Source organism: Myodes glareolus, chromosome 14, assembly GCF_982192425.1.
Source record: "Myodes glareolus chromosome 14, mMyoGla1.1, whole genome shotgun sequence".
Lineage (NCBI taxonomy): Eukaryota > Metazoa > Chordata > Mammalia > Rodentia > Cricetidae > Myodes > Myodes glareolus.
The window spans coordinates 51,353,976-51,373,071 of NC_142039.1; the positions used below are offsets into that span (position 1 = coordinate 51,353,976).

At 40.2% G+C, this 19,096-nt stretch overlaps 1 protein-coding gene across 13 annotated transcripts in view; it reads left to right on the forward strand.

The window, feature by feature from the left end:
- LOC125396725 (testis expressed protein 56-like) overlaps positions 1–19,096 on the forward strand; it is a 30,461-nt gene that overhangs the window by 5,515 nt on the left and 5,850 nt on the right. For 7 of the 13 annotated variants that reach the window (XM_085699364.2, XM_085699362.2, XM_085699365.2 and 4 more), the window contains 4 exons: positions 3,751–3,795; positions 5,187–5,370; positions 7,675–7,873; positions 15,551–15,773. In XM_085699364.2, the coding sequence (XP_085555490.1) occupies positions 5,193–5,370; positions 7,675–7,873; positions 15,551–15,773 (600 nt within the window). In that variant the 5' untranslated portion in view covers positions 3,751–3,795; positions 5,187–5,192. Of the gene's footprint in view, positions 1–3,750; positions 3,796–5,052; positions 5,371–7,674; positions 7,874–15,550; positions 15,774–19,096 lie in introns of those variants that run through there. The other 6 variants (XM_085699371.2, XM_085699373.2, XM_085699375.2 and 3 more) reach the window with 2 other exon arrangements.

The following is a 19,096-nucleotide window of genomic DNA, read 5'->3' on the forward strand; positions in this document are numbered from 1 at the left end:
TTTTAGGGTTTTATTTTATTTAATTTTTTTATTATTTTATATGTATGAATGTTTTGCCTGCATATATGTATATTCACCACACGTGCCATGCCTGGAGCCTGAAGAGGCTCAAAGAGGGTGTGGGAACTCCTGGGACTGGAACTACAAATGGTTGTAAGCTACCATGTGAGTGCTGAGAACCAAATCTGGGTCCTCTGTAAGAGCAGCAAATGAAGTGCTCCATAATGACTTAGCCATCTTTCCAGCTCCTATTTTGTTTTTCTCATAATCAATAGTCAATTTTTTCAGGAATAACTTTTAATCATGACCTACTTCTGTTTCCAGTCAATGTTCAAAGCGTCAGTTACCTATGAACATTCCATCAAGTCTACCTAGAGTAACACTTCAGAGCATATTGTTAGTCAGGCATAGCTGTGCACACCTTTAATCCTAACTCTCATGAGGAAAAGGCAAGCAGATCTCTGCAAGTTTGAGGTCATCATTTCTGGTCTACATATGAAATTCCAGGCCAGCCAGGGCTACATAATAAAACCCTGTCTAAAAAACAAACAAAACTTTATTAGTCACTACCGTTAGGCAACTTTTAGAAACAAATTCCTATATCAACACAGCTTCAACATGACATTTCCTTTATTTTCAGCCCAAAGTTTATTAGGCAACAGGCCCAGATGCATTCTTGTTCATAGTTTTAACCTTTCAAGCATGTGGTTCACAACCTTGAGCTGAGCAAATGTGCCTGTCATCTTTCCTTCCTGAATTATAACCTTAAACGGTGTTACAAGGAGAGAGACCCTTGTTTGTCCCGGCTGCCTAGCTAGCTCACACTCAAAATAATCACACAAAAGCTGTGTTTATTAAGACACTGCTTGGCCCATTAGCTCTAGTTTTTTATTGGCTAATTCTTACATCTTAATTTAACCCATTTCTATTAATCCATGTATCACCATGTGACTGTGGCTTACTGGCAAAATTCTAACAAGCGTTCGTCTCAGGTAGAAGATCCATGGTATCTCTTTGACTCTGCCCTTCTTCCTCCCAGCATTTAGTTCTGCCTTTTCCACCTACCTAAGTTCTCCCTATCAGGCCCAAAGCAGTTTCTTTATTCATTAGCCAATGAAAGCAACATATAAACAGAAGAACCTCTTACACCATTTCCCCTTTTCCGTTTAAACAAAAAAGCCTTTAACTTTAATATAGTAAAGTTACATATAACAAAACAGGTATTAAATAAGAATTACAGTTATAATACTTATATCTACTTTATCTTTTATCATAACTAAGGAAATCTATAATTATAACTATAAATTCTTCAACTCCATCAAAGACTCCAGAAGGATATAATATCACCTAAGTGAACAGAAAGTGCATTGTAAGCTTCCAAAACTCTAGAAATGACAGAGACATCTTGATGCCTGGACAGTCACCCAATGTTCTTCTGTACCATTGGGACATTCATCTTTGTCTTTCAGGCCCATAGTATCTAGCAGACTTTTCCACGAAGCAGGAAATTTCAAAGAAAGTTAAGTCACTTTCTTCTGTGTCCTACAGAATGTCTCGCAGACTCTTTCATGAAGCAGGAACCCCAAAGGACCATCTCACCTTTAGGCAAGTTCAGCAGTCACCTCTTGGTGGGTACTGCATGTCCAGTGAAGCAGTCCAGGCAAGAGCAATTTCTTGCCCAAATGACTAGCAAGCTCCATAAGGAGCCTCTTCGATGTCCATCTTCCTCTTGATGTAGCTGGTGCTGTCAGGAGCAGATGCATCTCATTGTCATGAAAAGTCCTAAGTTATTAAAACATTTTAAATGCCATATTCTGTAGTCTTTGAAAGATATGAAGAATTCCTATCCATCTAAAATATATCTATGTAATCTAGAAAATCTAACATGATTACAAATTTGACTATTATAGATGATTATCTATTAACCTATATTTCTTAATTATACATTACATTTTTAAATGAACTATGCAATCACAACACTTTAATCAAGATCAGAAATACATATACATATAACAAAATTGTCCTTAAATTAGTATCAATAGAGCAAGATTCATACGAATGCAAATTATTTATATCTATATCATATCCCCCTTTAAATGTAAACAAACAGTTATAAACAATATTTGGGAATATGGGCATAGTTTTTTCTCTCCAAACTGCTTCATGCTATATGGGGGTGCTGTTAATCATGTCGTTCATGGTGTATCCTGTGTGCTAGGTTCATCTCAGTCAGCAATTGAGCAAAGTAATAATGATTTGAGGGTGTTCACAGCAACCTTTCAGGGGGGCATGGTCTATCATACCATATTGGTCTAGAAGCAATCCACAGGTTGTCATCTTCTGTGAAAACAAACAAAAAACCTCTTTTCCAAAGCACCATATCCTTAGACCCAAACTCTGAAGTCAAGATACATTTATAATATACATGTTGGCTTAGCTTAGCAGCCCATACAATGAAATGTCTCTCTGTACTTAGCCCTTCCCCAGTCAAAAAATTTAAAGAAAACACAATAATATACAAAATCCAGACTCTCTGTGAATTTTCTATTTTTATGTGGCTTACTTTTCTTTACTTTCTCTAATCTACGATTATCTGTACTATGTCTCTTTAAAGACTTTACCATTTTTTAAGTATTAGCTTTATTTTATGACTATCTATACTCTTTCTCTTCTCTCTCCCAAGCCTATGTACATTTATCCAATACTGTGACCCATTTAGAGATCGTTTATGTCTGAATCTGTCCTATTGTGAATCTGTAATTCTTTACTGTCCAGGAGCACTTCTTAAAATGTTAAGCGCTTCTTATAAACTTAAATTGTGCCATTAGTAAGGGTAATACAGTAACACCTATTTGCCTGCCCAGTCTAACAGCAGCTCTGTTATTATGGTAAATATGGTAGTTCCTCCTCGCATTCTGCACATTTCAGCATGGCAGAGCTGCTTGCATCTCTGAGCCACGCACACTGACCAACTTCTAGGCACAAAGCTGGTCCACGTTGCCATCAAGCAAGCTGCAACAATCTGCTCACAAAACCCATCCAAATGCTCTGTCTCTCGCAAGAGACAGAGGTTGCGCTGGTGGCATAGCCCAGAAAGCTGGTATTTTGAAACTGCCACTTTTTTCCCGCTTAGGCTGCTGAGCCAGAAAAATCTCTCTGCCATATGCTGCCAGCAAACAGCAAAAAGCTGTGTTAAACTCTATATTTGTGTCTAGAATTCCTTTTCAAGCCCTCTCAGGTTTTACATGGAGTTAGTTGACCATGTTTAAGTGCCAAATGTTACAAGGAGAGGGTCCCTTGTTTGTCCCGGCTGCCTGGCTAGCTTACACCCAAAATAACCACACAGAAACTGTATTTATTAAAACACCGCTTGGCCCATTAACTCTAGTTTCTTATTGGCTAATTCTTACATCTTAATTTAACCCATTTCTATTAATCTGTGTATCGCCACATGACTGTGGCTTACCGGCAAGATTCTAACCAGCGTCCATCTCAGGTAGAAGATCCATGGCATCTCTCTGACCTACCAGAGCATCCAGCATTCAGTTCTGTACTCTCTGCCTACCTAAGTTCTGCCCTATCAGACCCAAAGCAGTTTCTTTATTCATTAGCCAGTGAAAGCAACACATGGACAGAACCTCCTACACCAAAACAGAGTTTGCTCAAGAATGTGCCCATTCTTAAAGTGCTTTTCTATATGACTATGTGTCAGCTTTTCCAATGAAATCTATGTGTTTTGTTTTGCTCTAGGGGGATGCTGCTTTGGAAATAACCCATGTTGTCCTGTGATGGGTAGTAAGTCTTTCTCCATTCCTTTATTTCATGGCCTTATGGTTCCCCAAATACAGACCCATTATATTTTGTTACAATTTAGGTCAATTTACACAGTGTAAAAGAAGACATTTTAAAATGGTTTCTTCCTTTTCCATATATGAAAATGAAGGCTTAGAGCTATGCATTCAACTTTGCTTAGAAGAAGCAAGCCAGGGTGTGTGTGTTCCAGTTGTCATCATATCCTGTCCTCCTTTCTCTGTCATTTCCTTTCTTCAGCCAAAACTTCTTATGCAATATTGAGAGACACTTTGCATTTAAGTGGTTCTTTTAGTTCTATACATTTAAATGGGTTTATTTGTTTCTTTTTTTTTTTAAGTCTTCACTCTTTTAGGTTGAAAGTTAAAGATAAAAAAGTGGAACTTCTCATTTCCTGCTCTGGACATAAATGATCCATAGAGTACAGCCATGTTATTTTAAGGTTTTGCCCAAGACTTTGCAGTGCAGCTAAAAGCCAACCAACAAGAGCTGTTTAGGCTACCAAGAGTGTATGGCACATGGTCTCACCATTTTGCATTGTGGCTTGCAATCCAGTTCAACAAGCATTGAGAAGCATAGGGAACTCTGGTGCCCTGTATGGCTGGTGGACTGATAACCAAGGGGCTACTATAACCATGCTATTATTTGCAGTTTCATTGCAAACTGAGAAGTGGTTCTTGGTTGCTTCTCATTTGCTCCAGCTGGGCTATGAAGTTTGGGGCTTTGTTGTTATTTAGTATTAGTTTTTCCCTCTGCTTCTTGGCCTATAGTGAAGAAAAACTAACACTAAAGAGGTTTTATTTGTTTGTTTTTTTAGCAATCTGGAAAAAGAAGAGTAAAAAGCAGACAATCCCCTTACCTGTATTAATCTGGACATTTCCTTAGTTTAGGACCATAAAGCTCTTCCTTAGGTCTACAGGGAGCAGTGCTGATGTAAACACTCTCTTTGGGGCCTCCTAGGTCTATGAAGTCTTAATTATACACACACCAGGTACAAGGCCTCTAGAAGGGGAGGATAGCATGGGCTATGTGCACATCAATTGATTTCCTTTCAGGAAAACTCACTTTTTCTCCTTAGAACTCATCCATATCCAGACAGGAAACTGGAATTTCTGTGGAAAAATCTCTAAATTATTTGGCAAGATACCTTCCCTAGGCAGCTTTTCTCTGCTTTGAAGGTGCAGAACAAGTTCTGAGGGTTCCAGGCCAATACTTGGGTCATTGTGATGCTCAGAATGCAAATCAGTCAGAGACCAGACAGCTTCTTCCATCACCTCCTCCTGGAGGTGGCAGCAAGCTGAGGCAAAGACTAGTCAGTCACAAGACATGCCGGCATGTTTCGTGTGCTCTATCTGGTTTTCTGTTTAACTTAACAGGCCATCATGGGAACAGGCAACAACAATCCTTCATTCATAAACCTCTATGAGAAGATGAAAAATTATGCCCAGCCCGACACCCTGTGTCACACATTCGACCTTCTCTCTAACCTTCACAAGTTGCTTCCGAATCAAATGGTGGAAGGACTTCATTCCTATAGAAGTGAAAGTGACAAAATCAAATGTAAGTGGGGAGGGGGAGCAAATGAGAATGCCTATATTTGCATGTCATTATGAATCTTCTTCTGGTAGTCGTGGGCATTAACTTCTTGACAATGCGGGTGCCATCAGTTCATGAGACCCACGTCACATCATGGTTTGATAAGTCTATGATCTCAGAATGGGCTGTGAATTTGCCCATGGGTAGGGTTCATTTGCTCTCTCTCTCTCTCTTTCTTGATGTTTTGAAACAGAGTTTCCCTGTATAACTTTGGAGCCTGTCCTGGAACTCGCTCTGTAGACCAGGTCATCCTCGAACTCACAGAGATCCACCTGCTTTCTAAGTGCTGGGGTTAAAGGCATGTGCCACCACTGCCTGCCAAAATACTCCTGTGGAAAGATGACCATGAGCCATGTACAGGTGTCCTCGTTACAAATTAAGGTGTAGTTTTGATGTTGAGATTAGTGCAAGAACTTTCAAGGTGAGGGTCAGATTACAAACTTCATTCCTTGCTTCAATTCTCTGCTATTCCCTTCTCCTTTTGCTAGGAAGAACTTGGTTATTCCCCTTAAAGTAATTGTAGATATATATTTTTTTATTATTTAGTATTGCTATTTTGAGATTGAGTCTTGATAGGTTGCCCAAGATGGTCTGAAATTTCTGGGTTCAAGTCATCCTCTTGCTTCAGATTCCTAAGTATCTGAGACCATAGGCATACGCCACTCCATATAGCGAGTAGTCTCTAGTTTTTGTAGTTTGGAGTGGCCTGGTGGTCTTAAATTGGGTCAGGATGGTTGAGAATTTGATTTGCAGTACTTGAACCCAACCTTAAATTGTTTGAATAACTGTAAGATACTGGTAGATGGCAAAAACTTAGAAGACAAAATAGAAACTTACACACTGGTTCAAATGAAGGCGAGGGCTGATACACATTTACCTGTTGGAACTAAATTGATTGTATTCAAGTTAATCCCTTCATCCTAATCCAGAGAATTATGAATAAACCCATATATCCAAGTTATATTATATACTCCGCATTACATAAGGAACACACACAAAATTTAAGCCACTTAGCACAGAACTTCACAAACCAGCTACTTTGTTACTCTGCCCTACCTTAGCTCTTCCTTTTGCTCCATTCTATTGACTTTTGTTGCTACCTTTAGTTGAATTACAGGTGAATTGCATAGCTTTGAGGAGTTATATTGCAAATGAAATATCAGTTCTGATAGAAGCTTTGAAATCCACTCTTGGTGTGTTTAGATTCTTCCCACTTCGCTCTGCTCTGGTGGACTGAGACTCTGAAGCCAGGGGAAGGCAGTGGTGATGTGCTGAGTCTGCCTTTTTCTCTCTCAGCTTTTCCCTTGCTCATGTGAAGGGCAGGCATATGTAAGCGGTTCTGGAATCTTCTGCTGTGTCGGTGTATGGTCTGTGGATCTAACGTCCTCCATAAACTGATGGTTTGAATGCTTGGTCCCAGATGGTGGCACTATTTTGAGTGACTCCAGAGACCTAGTAAGTGGAATCAAACTGGAAGAAGTAGGTAACTTAGGGACACATTATTACTGGCAACTTTCTGATTTGCTTTTTGGTTCCTGGTTAGCTATGGAGGAGACAGTTCTCTTATGGCACTTGTTCCTACAGTCATGATATTCTGCCCAAACTTGAGGGATCAAGTGATCGTGTATCGAGCCCTCTAAACTATGTGCCAGAATAATCCTTCCTTCTTTGTGTCTGCCAGTTTTGATAACAGGGTGGAAACCTTATCTTCTCAAGGCAGTTCCACATTATGTCATCATCACTGCTGTGGCCACCCAGAGAGCTCCAGCAGTAGGAGACAAAGGTCTAAATCCCAAGTCTCAGTTATTGGATCTCCAAATGCAGAACAATTCTTAGGCAAAACAGCAGAAAGATGGAGCTCCAAATTAAAAGCAAGTTTATAATCCCCACTCATTCATCTGGGAAGTTTCAAAATGCATGATAATAATAAAATAATACTTATAACAATGGTATTACAGCTTACTATTAGTCTGCAAACTGTACTTAAGGAACCAACAATATTATCACTGGTCTTAGTACACTTAATGCATGAAATTTTAGTGAATGCATCTATTAGACTAAGATGATAAGAAATCTTGCTGAGATAAAATGGTGGCAGAGCTGAGAGGTAATTACTAAATTGCCAGAAGACAGCTGGGGGTATACCTAACATGTGAGACCCTGGGTTCCATCCTTAGCTCCTGGCACACACACAAAGACTTTAAAGAATCTTGCTGTGCAGAGGTACAAATGAACACTGAATCATGTTAATACTTATTCTACCACCAGGTGAGAATCCTGAATTCTCTGGCTTGGAAAAGGTCCTAGCAAGACATCAGTTGCCAAGAGAGGTTAGTCTAACTCCAAAGCCAAGCAACATACCTTCGTGGAAAAGAAAAATTATCAACAATATCAGTGGCAACTGGAAGAAATGTCATATGTGGAAAAAAAACACATATGAGCCACCCATGTGCACAGTCATTGCCAGGTAGGTTCTTGGGCTTTTGTCTCCTGCTTATGTTTAAAGAAACACAGAATGGTCACAGAAACTCTTCATTCTCCTCCCACCCCATAAAAGATTTCATTTGGTCTTTATGAAACATGGAGGATATGGAAACGGGCCTTGCCTTCATAGGCGTACACAGCTTCTACTTTCCCACATCCCTTACTGAAGAAGCCCTCAGTGCCAGCAAACTCATGGAGGTGGGAAGAGTGCTGTGTCACTGTCACCTCTGCCTGCCGCCTCCTGGTCTAGTGAGCAGAGCTCTGCAGGGCTGCATCAGGATTGCTGGAGAGGGAGCCATCCACTAAGCACCGCCATTAGCGTGACCAAGGACCAGACCCTTGGCTTTATCCCCAGTCTGCCAGATGTTTACACCGGGAAAGGAGAGAGTCAAGGAACAAGATCAACTCAAGTACTCTCTGGCCTTCATGGAGACAGGTGGCAGCTGGAGCCCTGCTGGGAGCTTATGTAGTTAGTACCAGTGAGGAATAGCGGGTGAGAAAGGGGATGGGGTACTCCAAGTTTTAAGCTCTGGTTACTCAGCAAGCCACCTTATTTTGTACATCTCCCTGCCCATGACTTCTGTTTGCTGCTTCCCCATTGCTGACTGCACTGTGCAAGCTGTCACCTGTGCTTTGCTCGTTGTAAGTATTCAAAGACTGTTAGCAGGCTGACGGGATAAAAGCAGAGCCCTCTCTGATCTTAACAGATGTCAGGATGATAGCATACAGAGGTGCAGCCCATGAAGTTGCCTGTACTAGAAACATCCTCTGGGCTCACCATCCTAGTTAACAAATCTTGTCTACTTGTCGCCTGGTGTTCCCAGTGTCAGACCTTGGCAGATAGATTTAAAATCCCACAGTTAGTGATTGTGTCTCCTAGTGATATCAGAAGCTATGCCCATAAAGTCGCGCCAACATGGCTGCCCAAATGTGAACTGAGCAAGGATGACACAAATGGACATGCCAAGGTGGACAGAGAAAAGCACACAAGGCCTCAACCCGATACAAAGAATTCAAGCAACTGAGGAAAGCTGGGAGTGGGAGGGGTGGTATTCTCCAGGGAAGAGCACACCAATAGGTTGTCCAATGCCAAGCGGTCAGGCCTGAAAACACACACACACACACACACACACACACACACACACACACACACACACACACACGTAACATTATACAGACAGAACAGGTTACATTTGGGAATACACATATGTATGCAATAACAATTAGTAAAAAAAGACCTTCATTTTAAAGGAGAATGGGAAGGGTTTTGAGGGAGGAAAAGAAAGATAGAAATAATGTAATTAATTAAACTATAATCTCAAAAAAGAAGAGAACAACCCATAGCTAAAGAAACTGAAATTATGTTATAAGGGGACAGTGGTCATTAGAACCATGGCATTTTCAAGGTAATACAGCAACACTAAACTTTTAAAGGGTAAAAGTTATTTTAAGATATACAAATTAAGATTATGTGACCATTTTTGGAGGCCTATTTTTTAAATCAAATTTCAACATCATTAGAAGGCTGTTTGGAGTATGTTGCCTTCAAATGGAGTGACCTGTCTTGTTTAACATCCTAGCATGACCTATGGGAATGTGGCTTGACTATCAGCACCCAAGAGTGAACACTTACCTTCACACATTTCCTTCTACAAACACACATCTGCCGTCCATAAAAGTGTGGTCTGTTTTGTTCAATTGTGGGTTTCATTTGCTTGTTTGGGGTTTCTAAGCTCAGAAATAAGAGCACAAAAAATCAGCTGGTGGCCAGTAACATGACCTTCTAGACACTTGAAAACCTTATCATCCTTACTCTCTTGTGACTTAACTGGTACCCTTGAGAGCATCCATTCTTGAAGGCAAGCCTAGGTGTCCCTGAAGAATATTACCAAGAAGAACAACATCCTTGTCTAAATGATGCTTGTAGCACTACTGGCTCTCCTGCACTTGTTTGTCTGTAAAATGACATTGGTAAGATCTTATGTGGTGGGGAAAATTGGCAGGCTCAATTTTGGCAGGTATAACTTTCAGTGAGAATGCGTACTTTAATATGTGTAAATGTTAAACTGAGCCAACCACAGTAACCTTCAACTTAACACTGGCGAATGTGTTTAGTATTTAGAATCTGTATCTTCGCTTGTACAGAAGGCAAGGCCTTTCCCTTACGAGAACTTAATTGATTTTCTATTGCTGTTGCAGAGTACTTGAGACTGGGTAAGTTGCAAAGAAAAGAACTCCATTTAGGCTCATGGCTCTAGATGATAGATAGTCCAAGATAAGAGCCCGGCACTGCTTTAAAACATGGTAGAAGCTGGAAGGGCAAGTAGGGAAACATGGAAGACAGGGAGAAAGCAAGCAGGATAGCTGCAAACAAGGTAGCCTTTCTTAGTAACAATCTTCTCTCTGTGTGTGTCTCTTTCTGTGTCTCTCTCTGTCTCTGTCTTTCTCTGTCTGTCTGTCTCTGTGTGTGTATGTGCAAACCAGAGGCCAAAGTTAGATGTCTTCCTCACTCACTCTCCAGCTTATTTTTGAGATAGAGTCTCTCATAAACCTGTAACTCTTTATCTTAGCCAGAGTGACTGACCAGTGACCCAGGGACCTGCCTGTCTTCATCTCCCCAGCACTGGGATTATAGGTGTTTGCCACACCCAGCTTTTATATGAGCGCTGGGAATTGAACTTGGGTCTCTGTGTTTACAGAGCAAACACTATTGATGGAGACATCTTCCCAAGCTGTAATGAAACTAGTTTTGTCCTGTTAGGATGAGAGTTAACCTAGTCCCATCAGTTGGGCATGAATCCCTCTTACTAAAACCTCCACCATCATGGCATGAAGAATCACCTTCATAATTTATGACTTTCTGGGGACCAAAGTTAAACCATAGCATGTAGTGAGGGTAGTCATTGGGTCAGATGCTACGTCACATTGGCTTTTGACAAAGATCTTCCATTTTGTTACGTAAATAAATCAGTAGTCCCCAAAGCCATAGCATGCTGTAAAACAGATTTTCAAAGAATATAGAATCACAGATGGTGGTGTATTATCCCTGCTGGAGAACTTGGCAGGATTCCAGAACCCACTTTTTATAATATTGTAAATCCTTCCTGAAAATGGAATGTAAATTATAATTGTAAACTGCATTCATTGACTCAATGTGTTATATTCATGGGCTCTGGGGCTCATTTTTCTCTTTCTTTTGGAAAGTGTGGCAAAATAGTCTTGAATACAAGATGGAGAAATGATCCATACAGGAACTTTAGTTTATTTGGCTTATGCTTCCAGGTCATCATCAGTCACTGAGTGAGGTTAGGCAGGAACTCAAGGCAGAAATCTAGAGACCAAAATTATAGGGATACGCTGCTTGTTGTCTTGATCTCTGGTTTGTCCCCTCTCAGGCTCATATTTAACTACCATTCCTATACAGACTAGGTCTATCTGCCTAAGGAATGATGCTGCCCACAGTGGCCTGTACCCTCCTATATCAATTAATACAACAATCACTCATAGACTTGCTTCATAGGCCAATCTGATCTAGGTGATTGAGGTTCTCTCTTTCCAGGTGATTCTAAGTTGCATCAAGTTGAGTTGACAATAAAACTAACCAGCATACATATTTTCTTTTATATGTGAAATTGGCCAGGAAGAATCAAACATAAAAGTAAAAGGGAGAATATAATGAATATAAAAGAATCTAGGATAGAGGATAAAAAGGGGAAATAAAGGAGGTGAACATTCTCAGGTGTGGTGGTACACATCTTTATTCCCATTACTTGATAGAAAAAGGTAAGTGAATCTCTGTGAGTTTCAGATCAGATAGGTCTGCATAGGAAGCTCCAGGACAGTCAGGGTTACATAGTGAGAGCCTGTCTCAAAAGACAAAAAAAAACAAGCATGATCAAAGTGATTATATGCTCATATGAAAATACCACAAAGTTGTTAGTATACTTAGTATGCAATTAATTAAGCACCCTAGCCAGAAGGAGGTAGGAAGCACAATATTATGAGACTGCTACTGGTGTTGCATAGCAGCAGATCTATAGCAATGTTTTTTTAATAAGTAGATGTACACTCTAGCCCAATGGTAAAAATATACCATTGTAAATACATAAGCTAACAACATATCATTGTGAGGTATTATGTACTGAACATAATTTTATGTGCTATGTATCACTGGCTGCATAGTAGGTTTGTTGGCACCTACCTCAACACAAACTCATGGTGCATTTATTACAACTTTAGAATGTCTAAAAAACGAAGACTCACTAGGAACTTTTCAGTTCCATAGTGATCCTAGCATCACTGTGCCTGTGGTCCTTCATGAACCATTATTAGTTGATAACTATGTGTATCTATGTATAGGTACTAGATACAGACATAGATGGATGTCTTTCTCTATTTTTATAAAGAACCCTATCCCATTCCATAAACTCAGTGTTTGTATAATTATAACTGTGCTTAAGTGGAGTTAATTTTATAGTCTAATAAGAATGGTCTCACTATGGAAATTAAGAGATTAAGCAGAATTATCTAATTAGTGGGAACTGAGCATTGCTTAAATAAAGAAGTCAAGAATTTGTTACCATGTTGTCCTTCTCTCATTGTGAAGAGTTGCTGGGTATGATGCTCAAGTGAGGAGTAGCTGAGGCTCTGGCAGAGTATTACAGGGTTGGGATCTGGGTCACATGTTTCCAGGTCCTTGGCCTCTTATTCAAAAAATTGAAATAAAGGCTCACATAAATTTTATTCAGAGAAAAGCTATAGAATAAGTCAGAACACACTACAAAAGAAACACACACACACACACACACACACACACACACACACATACACGAGCAACAGTCCATGAGTGAAGATAGTTAAGGGCTTTGGTTATTGTTTGCATCTCTTCTCTTTTAGGGTTCAAGAGAAGGAGTTTGGTTACTAAGGACTGTACCAAGGGTGTTTTTCTATTATGACTGATAGATTAGGTCATATGATTATTTTTCTACTGTGCATGTCCTTGTCTACAGTGCATCTGATTCTAATTATATACACATCCAATTATGCACAGACATTGGATAATAAATAGGAGATTCTTTCTATAAATTTACTTGAGGATATAGTTTTGACTTACTGCATACACAATCAAAATTAATTCATGCTGGACCAGCTTACTCATCTTTTGTAACTAAATACATTGGGAATATATTTGAATAGAAACTATTTGATTGTTGTTAGGGGAGGCGAAACCTATTCTGTTGTTTTGAGAGAAGTGTACGTGTAGCCTGATGCAGGTAGGGGTTTAAGGTTGCTAGATGTATTGTTTGGAGAGGGTGCATGTACATAGTATGTGTGGCATTATTAGAAGAAGTGGGGTGGTCTGGAGAGATGGCTCAGTGGTTAAGAGCAGAATATGCTCTTGCAGAGGACCCAGCTTCAATTCCCAGCACCCACCTGTTATAATTACTTACAACTCCAGTCTCAGGGGCTCCAATACCCTTCTAGTATCCCAGGCATACACATGGGCAAAACACTCATCCACATAAATAAAATAAATACACCTTCAAAAAGAAGGGGGAGGAGGAAGAGAAGGTGTGCATAACCCAATCCAGGTGGAGTCCCAGGTCATTATTCATTTTGCTTGCCTGCACACACAATCACTCTGTGCCTGCTGGAGCCTCAAAAGACTATGTGAATTGCCATCTCAGGAGTGGGGCCCAGGTCCTGTCATTCTTAGAATGCTCTCTTGGTGAACAGAATTTGCAACCAGGAATGACAGCCACTGAATCCCTCCTAGCCATTTTCTTGTGCTGTGTAGAGCGTGCCATTTTCAACATTCCAAAAACAATCACACAGTGTTGGACAGATGCTAGCTATCTGGCTGCCGAAAAGGTAGGTCCTGAAAAATGCCTTTCTGCCCTCAAAGTAACTGATGAGAACAAAACTATCCTGCAGAAAAGGGGAATAATCCAGGAAAAAAACCTAGAAATGGAGCCCAGACCCTAAGGAAACAAACTTGTAGCCAAAAGTTTCTGGGAGAAAGAAAATCCATAAGAGCAAAATAGTCTTCAAAGATCAGACCTTAAGAAAAAGAGCTCAAAAAATACAACTGAAATTGTTGCTAATTACATTTAAAAAGCCATAGAAAAGTTTATGTCAGAAGTCAGAAAAATGGTCCACGTCTTGTTTCTTTTTGTTGTTTTGTGTGTGTGTGTGTGTGTGTGTGTGTATGTGTGTGTGTGTGTGTGAACAATATCACATTTCACACAGGACTAGTATATAGAATCCAGATAGGTAGTGATAACTGATTTCATTTCTTTTAGATAAATACTAACAATTGGTATTACTGGATCATATAATTTCCCTGGCATCATTTTCAAGGGATAAAATATGACAGGCAGCAGGCACTAGCAACTTGTCAATAAACATTAATAGTTATTTCTGTTCACATTTTCATAAAACTGAATGCTTCAGACTAAGATTATTGTGATAAAAATTAAGACAGAAAAATATACAGGCTTTAATAAGTTAGCTACTTGGAAACTGCTGAATGAAAAAAAATGAATGGCATTTACATTTTTATTATTTTTTGAGATAATATAATTATATCATTTTCCCCTTCCCTCTCTTCCTTTCGAACCATCCCTTATACCTCTCTACTCTCTTTCAAATTCATGGCATGGATCTAATAAGCAGGGGCCTCTGCGGCCATCACAGTCAGCAGAGCAACAATCTAGGGGAGGCCGGAAGATAGTTTAGTTCAACATGACTAAGCAGCAAGTGTTGGTTCTAACTTCTGAAGTCTGACTCCAAGTAGTCTATCTTTAGGCATATTTAAGCATAGCACAATATGAAAAGGTTTCCCAGTGATAATTACTGCAATACTATGTGTACAACAAAGCTTTATGACATGACTACGTACAAACTCCTTTTAAAAAGTCCAAGTGACATCTTCCATAAAGATGGATTCTATAAAGTGACTGAGACAATCAAGATCAAGATGAGGCTCTAAGGAGGACCTGATGTGGCCTTGGCCACACAGATATCACAAGGGCATTAAAAAGAGTTACACATCTCTGCCTTTGAAGAGACAACCCTGTGTGTTAACATTCCTGCTTACTGTAGTTCTTTGTCTTGGGTTGAGATCTCCTGAGCTGCCTGTCCCCTTCTGTGTTAGCATGTCTATGGTGGTGTCATTGTTCAGATGTTTAGGCAGACATCTTTGTGAAACATCACAGGTATGTGTATCTTCTGACATTTCAAGGAGCAACAATCTCTCAGCAAATTCCCTGTTTCTCTGATTCTTACAGTCTTCCCGCCCCTTCTTCCGCCCTGACGCCTGAGCCTTCATTGCGGGGTAGTGTTGTAGATGTGTCATTTGGGACTGGACCTTGCAACACCGCATTTTTGACAGTGGTGGTTTTCTGTAATGGTCTCCACCAGAAACATTATTTTAAAAGGCAAAACTCCACGCCAGTTTTTGTGGGCTTCAAATAGCTCGTGAAAGGCCTTGTCAAGTTAGAAGGTTAGGCAGCTTACAGGTGCCTCACAAAACACTGCATGGGGAACATTGCTTTTCCAGTGAAACGATCCACTGTCCCCTGCTTGTGTAGGTGTGTACTGGGAGAGAGGTGGCAATGAATATTCTTATTTGTTTTCCTCCCATTTGTTCCATTTCTAGGTGGGCGAAAAAGAACATGCAACCCTCGGAGGACCTCAAGTCGGTGATCCAAAGACTGTCTGCACTAGGCACAATTGTCTCAGTCACTCCTTGTGGGCGCCAAAGTGCTGTTGTGGTGTTCAAAGACATCACCTCAGCTTGCAAGGCTGTGAGTGCTTTTCCGACCATGTCTACAGGCACTCTGTTCCAGTGCTCATGGCAGCATTGTTTCATGTCAAGAAATGTAAGGCTTTCTATTGCCAAAAATCTGATTTAATTTTGAAGTAATTTTAATTTTTTTTGAAATTATAATTACATAATTTCCCCCTCCTTTTTCTTTGTCCAATTCCTTCCTTGCACTGCTCGTCTCTCTCAAGTTCATGACCTTTTTTAAAAATTGTTCTTACACACACATACACATACACACACACACACTCACTAACTCATTCAATCACTCACTCATAATGTGTGTGTGTATGTGTGTGTGCGTGTGTGTGTGTGTGTGTGTGTGAATGTGTAACCACAACCTGTTCAGTCTGTATAATGTTACCCATGTGTATATGATACCAGGGCTGACTACTTGACATTGGATAACCAATTGGGAAGGGAAAACCATTTCTCCCACTCTCAACATTCCCTAGTTCTGTCTAGGATTGAGGCTCCATAAGCTTTTCCCCTTCTCTCTTAGCATGTTCATTGGTGTTCATATCTTGTTTAGGCAGTCATGTTGATAAGACTTCATGGGCGTAGCCTCTCTTGACATTGCTAGGAGGCATAATCTTACAGCAAAGTTCCTTTTCCTCTGCCTCTTCTAGTCTTTCCACCTTCTCTTCTGCAACTACCCCTGAGCTTTAAATATAGGAATTGTTTTGTGGGTGTGTGACTTCAGCAATAGGGGGAGTATCAGCCACTAAGTACCACAAGACCTCTGATTCTCTGTACTTTGATCAGTTGAAGTTTTCTGTGAAGGTGTCTGTCTGTTGCAAAGATAGCTTCCTCTGATGAGGTGTGAGGGCTACATGTATCTATGAATGTAAGGGTAAGTATTTAGGATGTGCTTAGGTGTTATACTGGTTAGTAAGCTGTCAATGGTAGGTTCACCTTCGAGATCTAGGACTTCACTCACCCTTGATAGATGGCTTAGGTTTCCAGTACCAGTCACGGTTTTTCTCTTGTTGAGTGGGCCCCGAGCCCAACCAGAGAGCTGTTGATTACTGCCAAGGCATCTCTACTACTCTTAAGAGAACAACTCTGCTCTTAGTGTTATCATGACATGTTGGTCTTTGTTATGCTTCATAGGCTTCATAGCTGGGTAGGAATATTGTCTGCTCTCCTCTCCTGGAACCTTTCATGGCATCTTTGGTACCATGATAGCTGGTCCTCAGGGAGGCAGCTTTCAGGTTAAGTGCAACTTGGATCCTCGGTGCCCTGTGTCTGAAGTACACGGCGTCTTTGGCAATAGGGACTCACCTTCCACTTCTGGGAAACTACCAAGGGCAACCGCAATCATGTATAACATTTTGCAAGTCTTTTGGACATCTCAAAAGGAGGTTCTTCATGCTTATTTTGAGGGCTTTGTTAAGTAATTTACAGATTTTTGGAGGAACATGAATTGTCAGCTTAGGTGTAAAAGTTTCATTTAAACTATGTTCATATACCTAGACTCACATGTGTTCTGGGTCTTTTTATGTAACTACGTAATAAGTAACATGGCTCCTTACAACTTTTTCAGACATCCTTTCTGCTATTCTACTCTCCCCTCTCCTTCTTTGGTATTTTTTTTCCTCCCCTTTCCTAATTGAGACCCCCGCTTTTTCATTTTCCCATTCAAATTACTTGCACCCTAATATACTCCCATTGGTCCAGTGGTCCCCTTTCAGTTTCCTGGTTTCTATGGTTACTCTAGGCTATATACTCACATCCGAAGACTTGGAGCTAGGAATCACAGACTAGCAAGAACATATGATGCTTGTCTCTCTAGGTCTGGTTTACCTCATGAAGTGACCTTTTCTAGTTCCATTACTTTGCCTGAAAAGTTTGATTTTGTTTTTCTTTATGGATGAATAGTATTCCATAGTATGTGTGTACCACATTTTTATTATCCTCTGCTAGTTGAAGGATGTTTAGACTGTTTTATGGTTTGAATAAAAATGGCTCCCAAGGGCTCATATATTTGAATAACTGGTTCACATTTGGTAGAACTGTTCTGGAAGATTACGAGTGTGACCTTGTTGGAAGATGGGCTTTGAGATTTCAAATGCCCATGACAAGTCCAATATCTCTCTTTCTCTCTGTCTTTCTCTCTCTCCAATTGAAGATCAGAATATAACCTCTTAGCTACACATACAGCATAATGCCTGACTATCTGTTGTGATGCAACCCACCATGATGATCATGGATACCCTCTCAAACTGTAAGTTGCTCTAGTCATGGCGTCTCTTCACAGCAGTAGAAAAGCAACTAAGACATGTTGTCCCCATTTCGTAGACACTGTGAACAGAGGAGCAATAAACATGGTTGAGTATCTGTGGAATAGGCTGTCAAGTCCCTTGGGCATACTCTGAGGAGTGGTAAAACTGTATCATATGGTAGACTTATTTTTAGCCTTTTGAGGGTTCTCCACACTGGTTTCCAGATTGTTTGAACTAGTTGGGGTTTTAATTTTTTTAATTTTTTATTTTTGTTTGGTTTTTCGAGACATGGTTTCTCAGTGTAACAGCCCTGGCTGTCCTGGAGCTACCTCTGTAGACCAGACTGGCCTCAAACTCAAAGACATCTGCCTGCCTCTGCTTCCTGAGTACTGGAATTAAAGGCGAGTGCAGCGACCACCACCCAGCATGTTTGAACTAGTTTTATGAGGCCCCATTTGTCAATTTTTGACCTCAATTCCGGGGCAAATGGAGTCTGATTTAAAAAGTCCTTCCCTAATATTTATATCATGTATGGCACCGCCTGTATTTTTTTCTAGCAGTTCCGTGTTTCAGTTCCACATTCAAGGCTAATTTCAGTCTTCTACAACTGGGCATTCAGTTTTTCCAGTGTCATGGTCCACTTGGAGTTAGTTTTTGTGCGAAGGGATGGGTACAGGTCTAATTTCAGTCTTCTACAAGTGGGCATTCAGTTTTTCCAGCACCATATTTTGAAGACACCGTCTTTTCTCCAGTGTATATTTTCGATACATTTGTCAAATATTAGATGGCTACGGTTACCTATACGCATGTTTGAATCTTTGAGTTTGTTCCGTTGACATACGTGTCCTCATTGTGCTCACACCATATTGTTTTTATTACTTTGGCTTTCTGATATATATTGAGGTCTGAAATGGTAATTCAATAGCATTTCTCTTTTTGCTCTGGCTCATTTTTGGCTAAACTGAGGTTTTTTGTGGCTCCATATGAATTTTAGAGCATTTTTTCTATTTCTATGAGTAATGGGAATTTTGACTGGGATAACACTGAATCTATAAGTGGTTTTTGGTGGAATAGTCATTTTTAAAATATTCATTCTACCAATCCATGACCAGTTTGCCTTTCCATTTTCTAGTGCTTTTTCCCCTCTCTTTGGTCA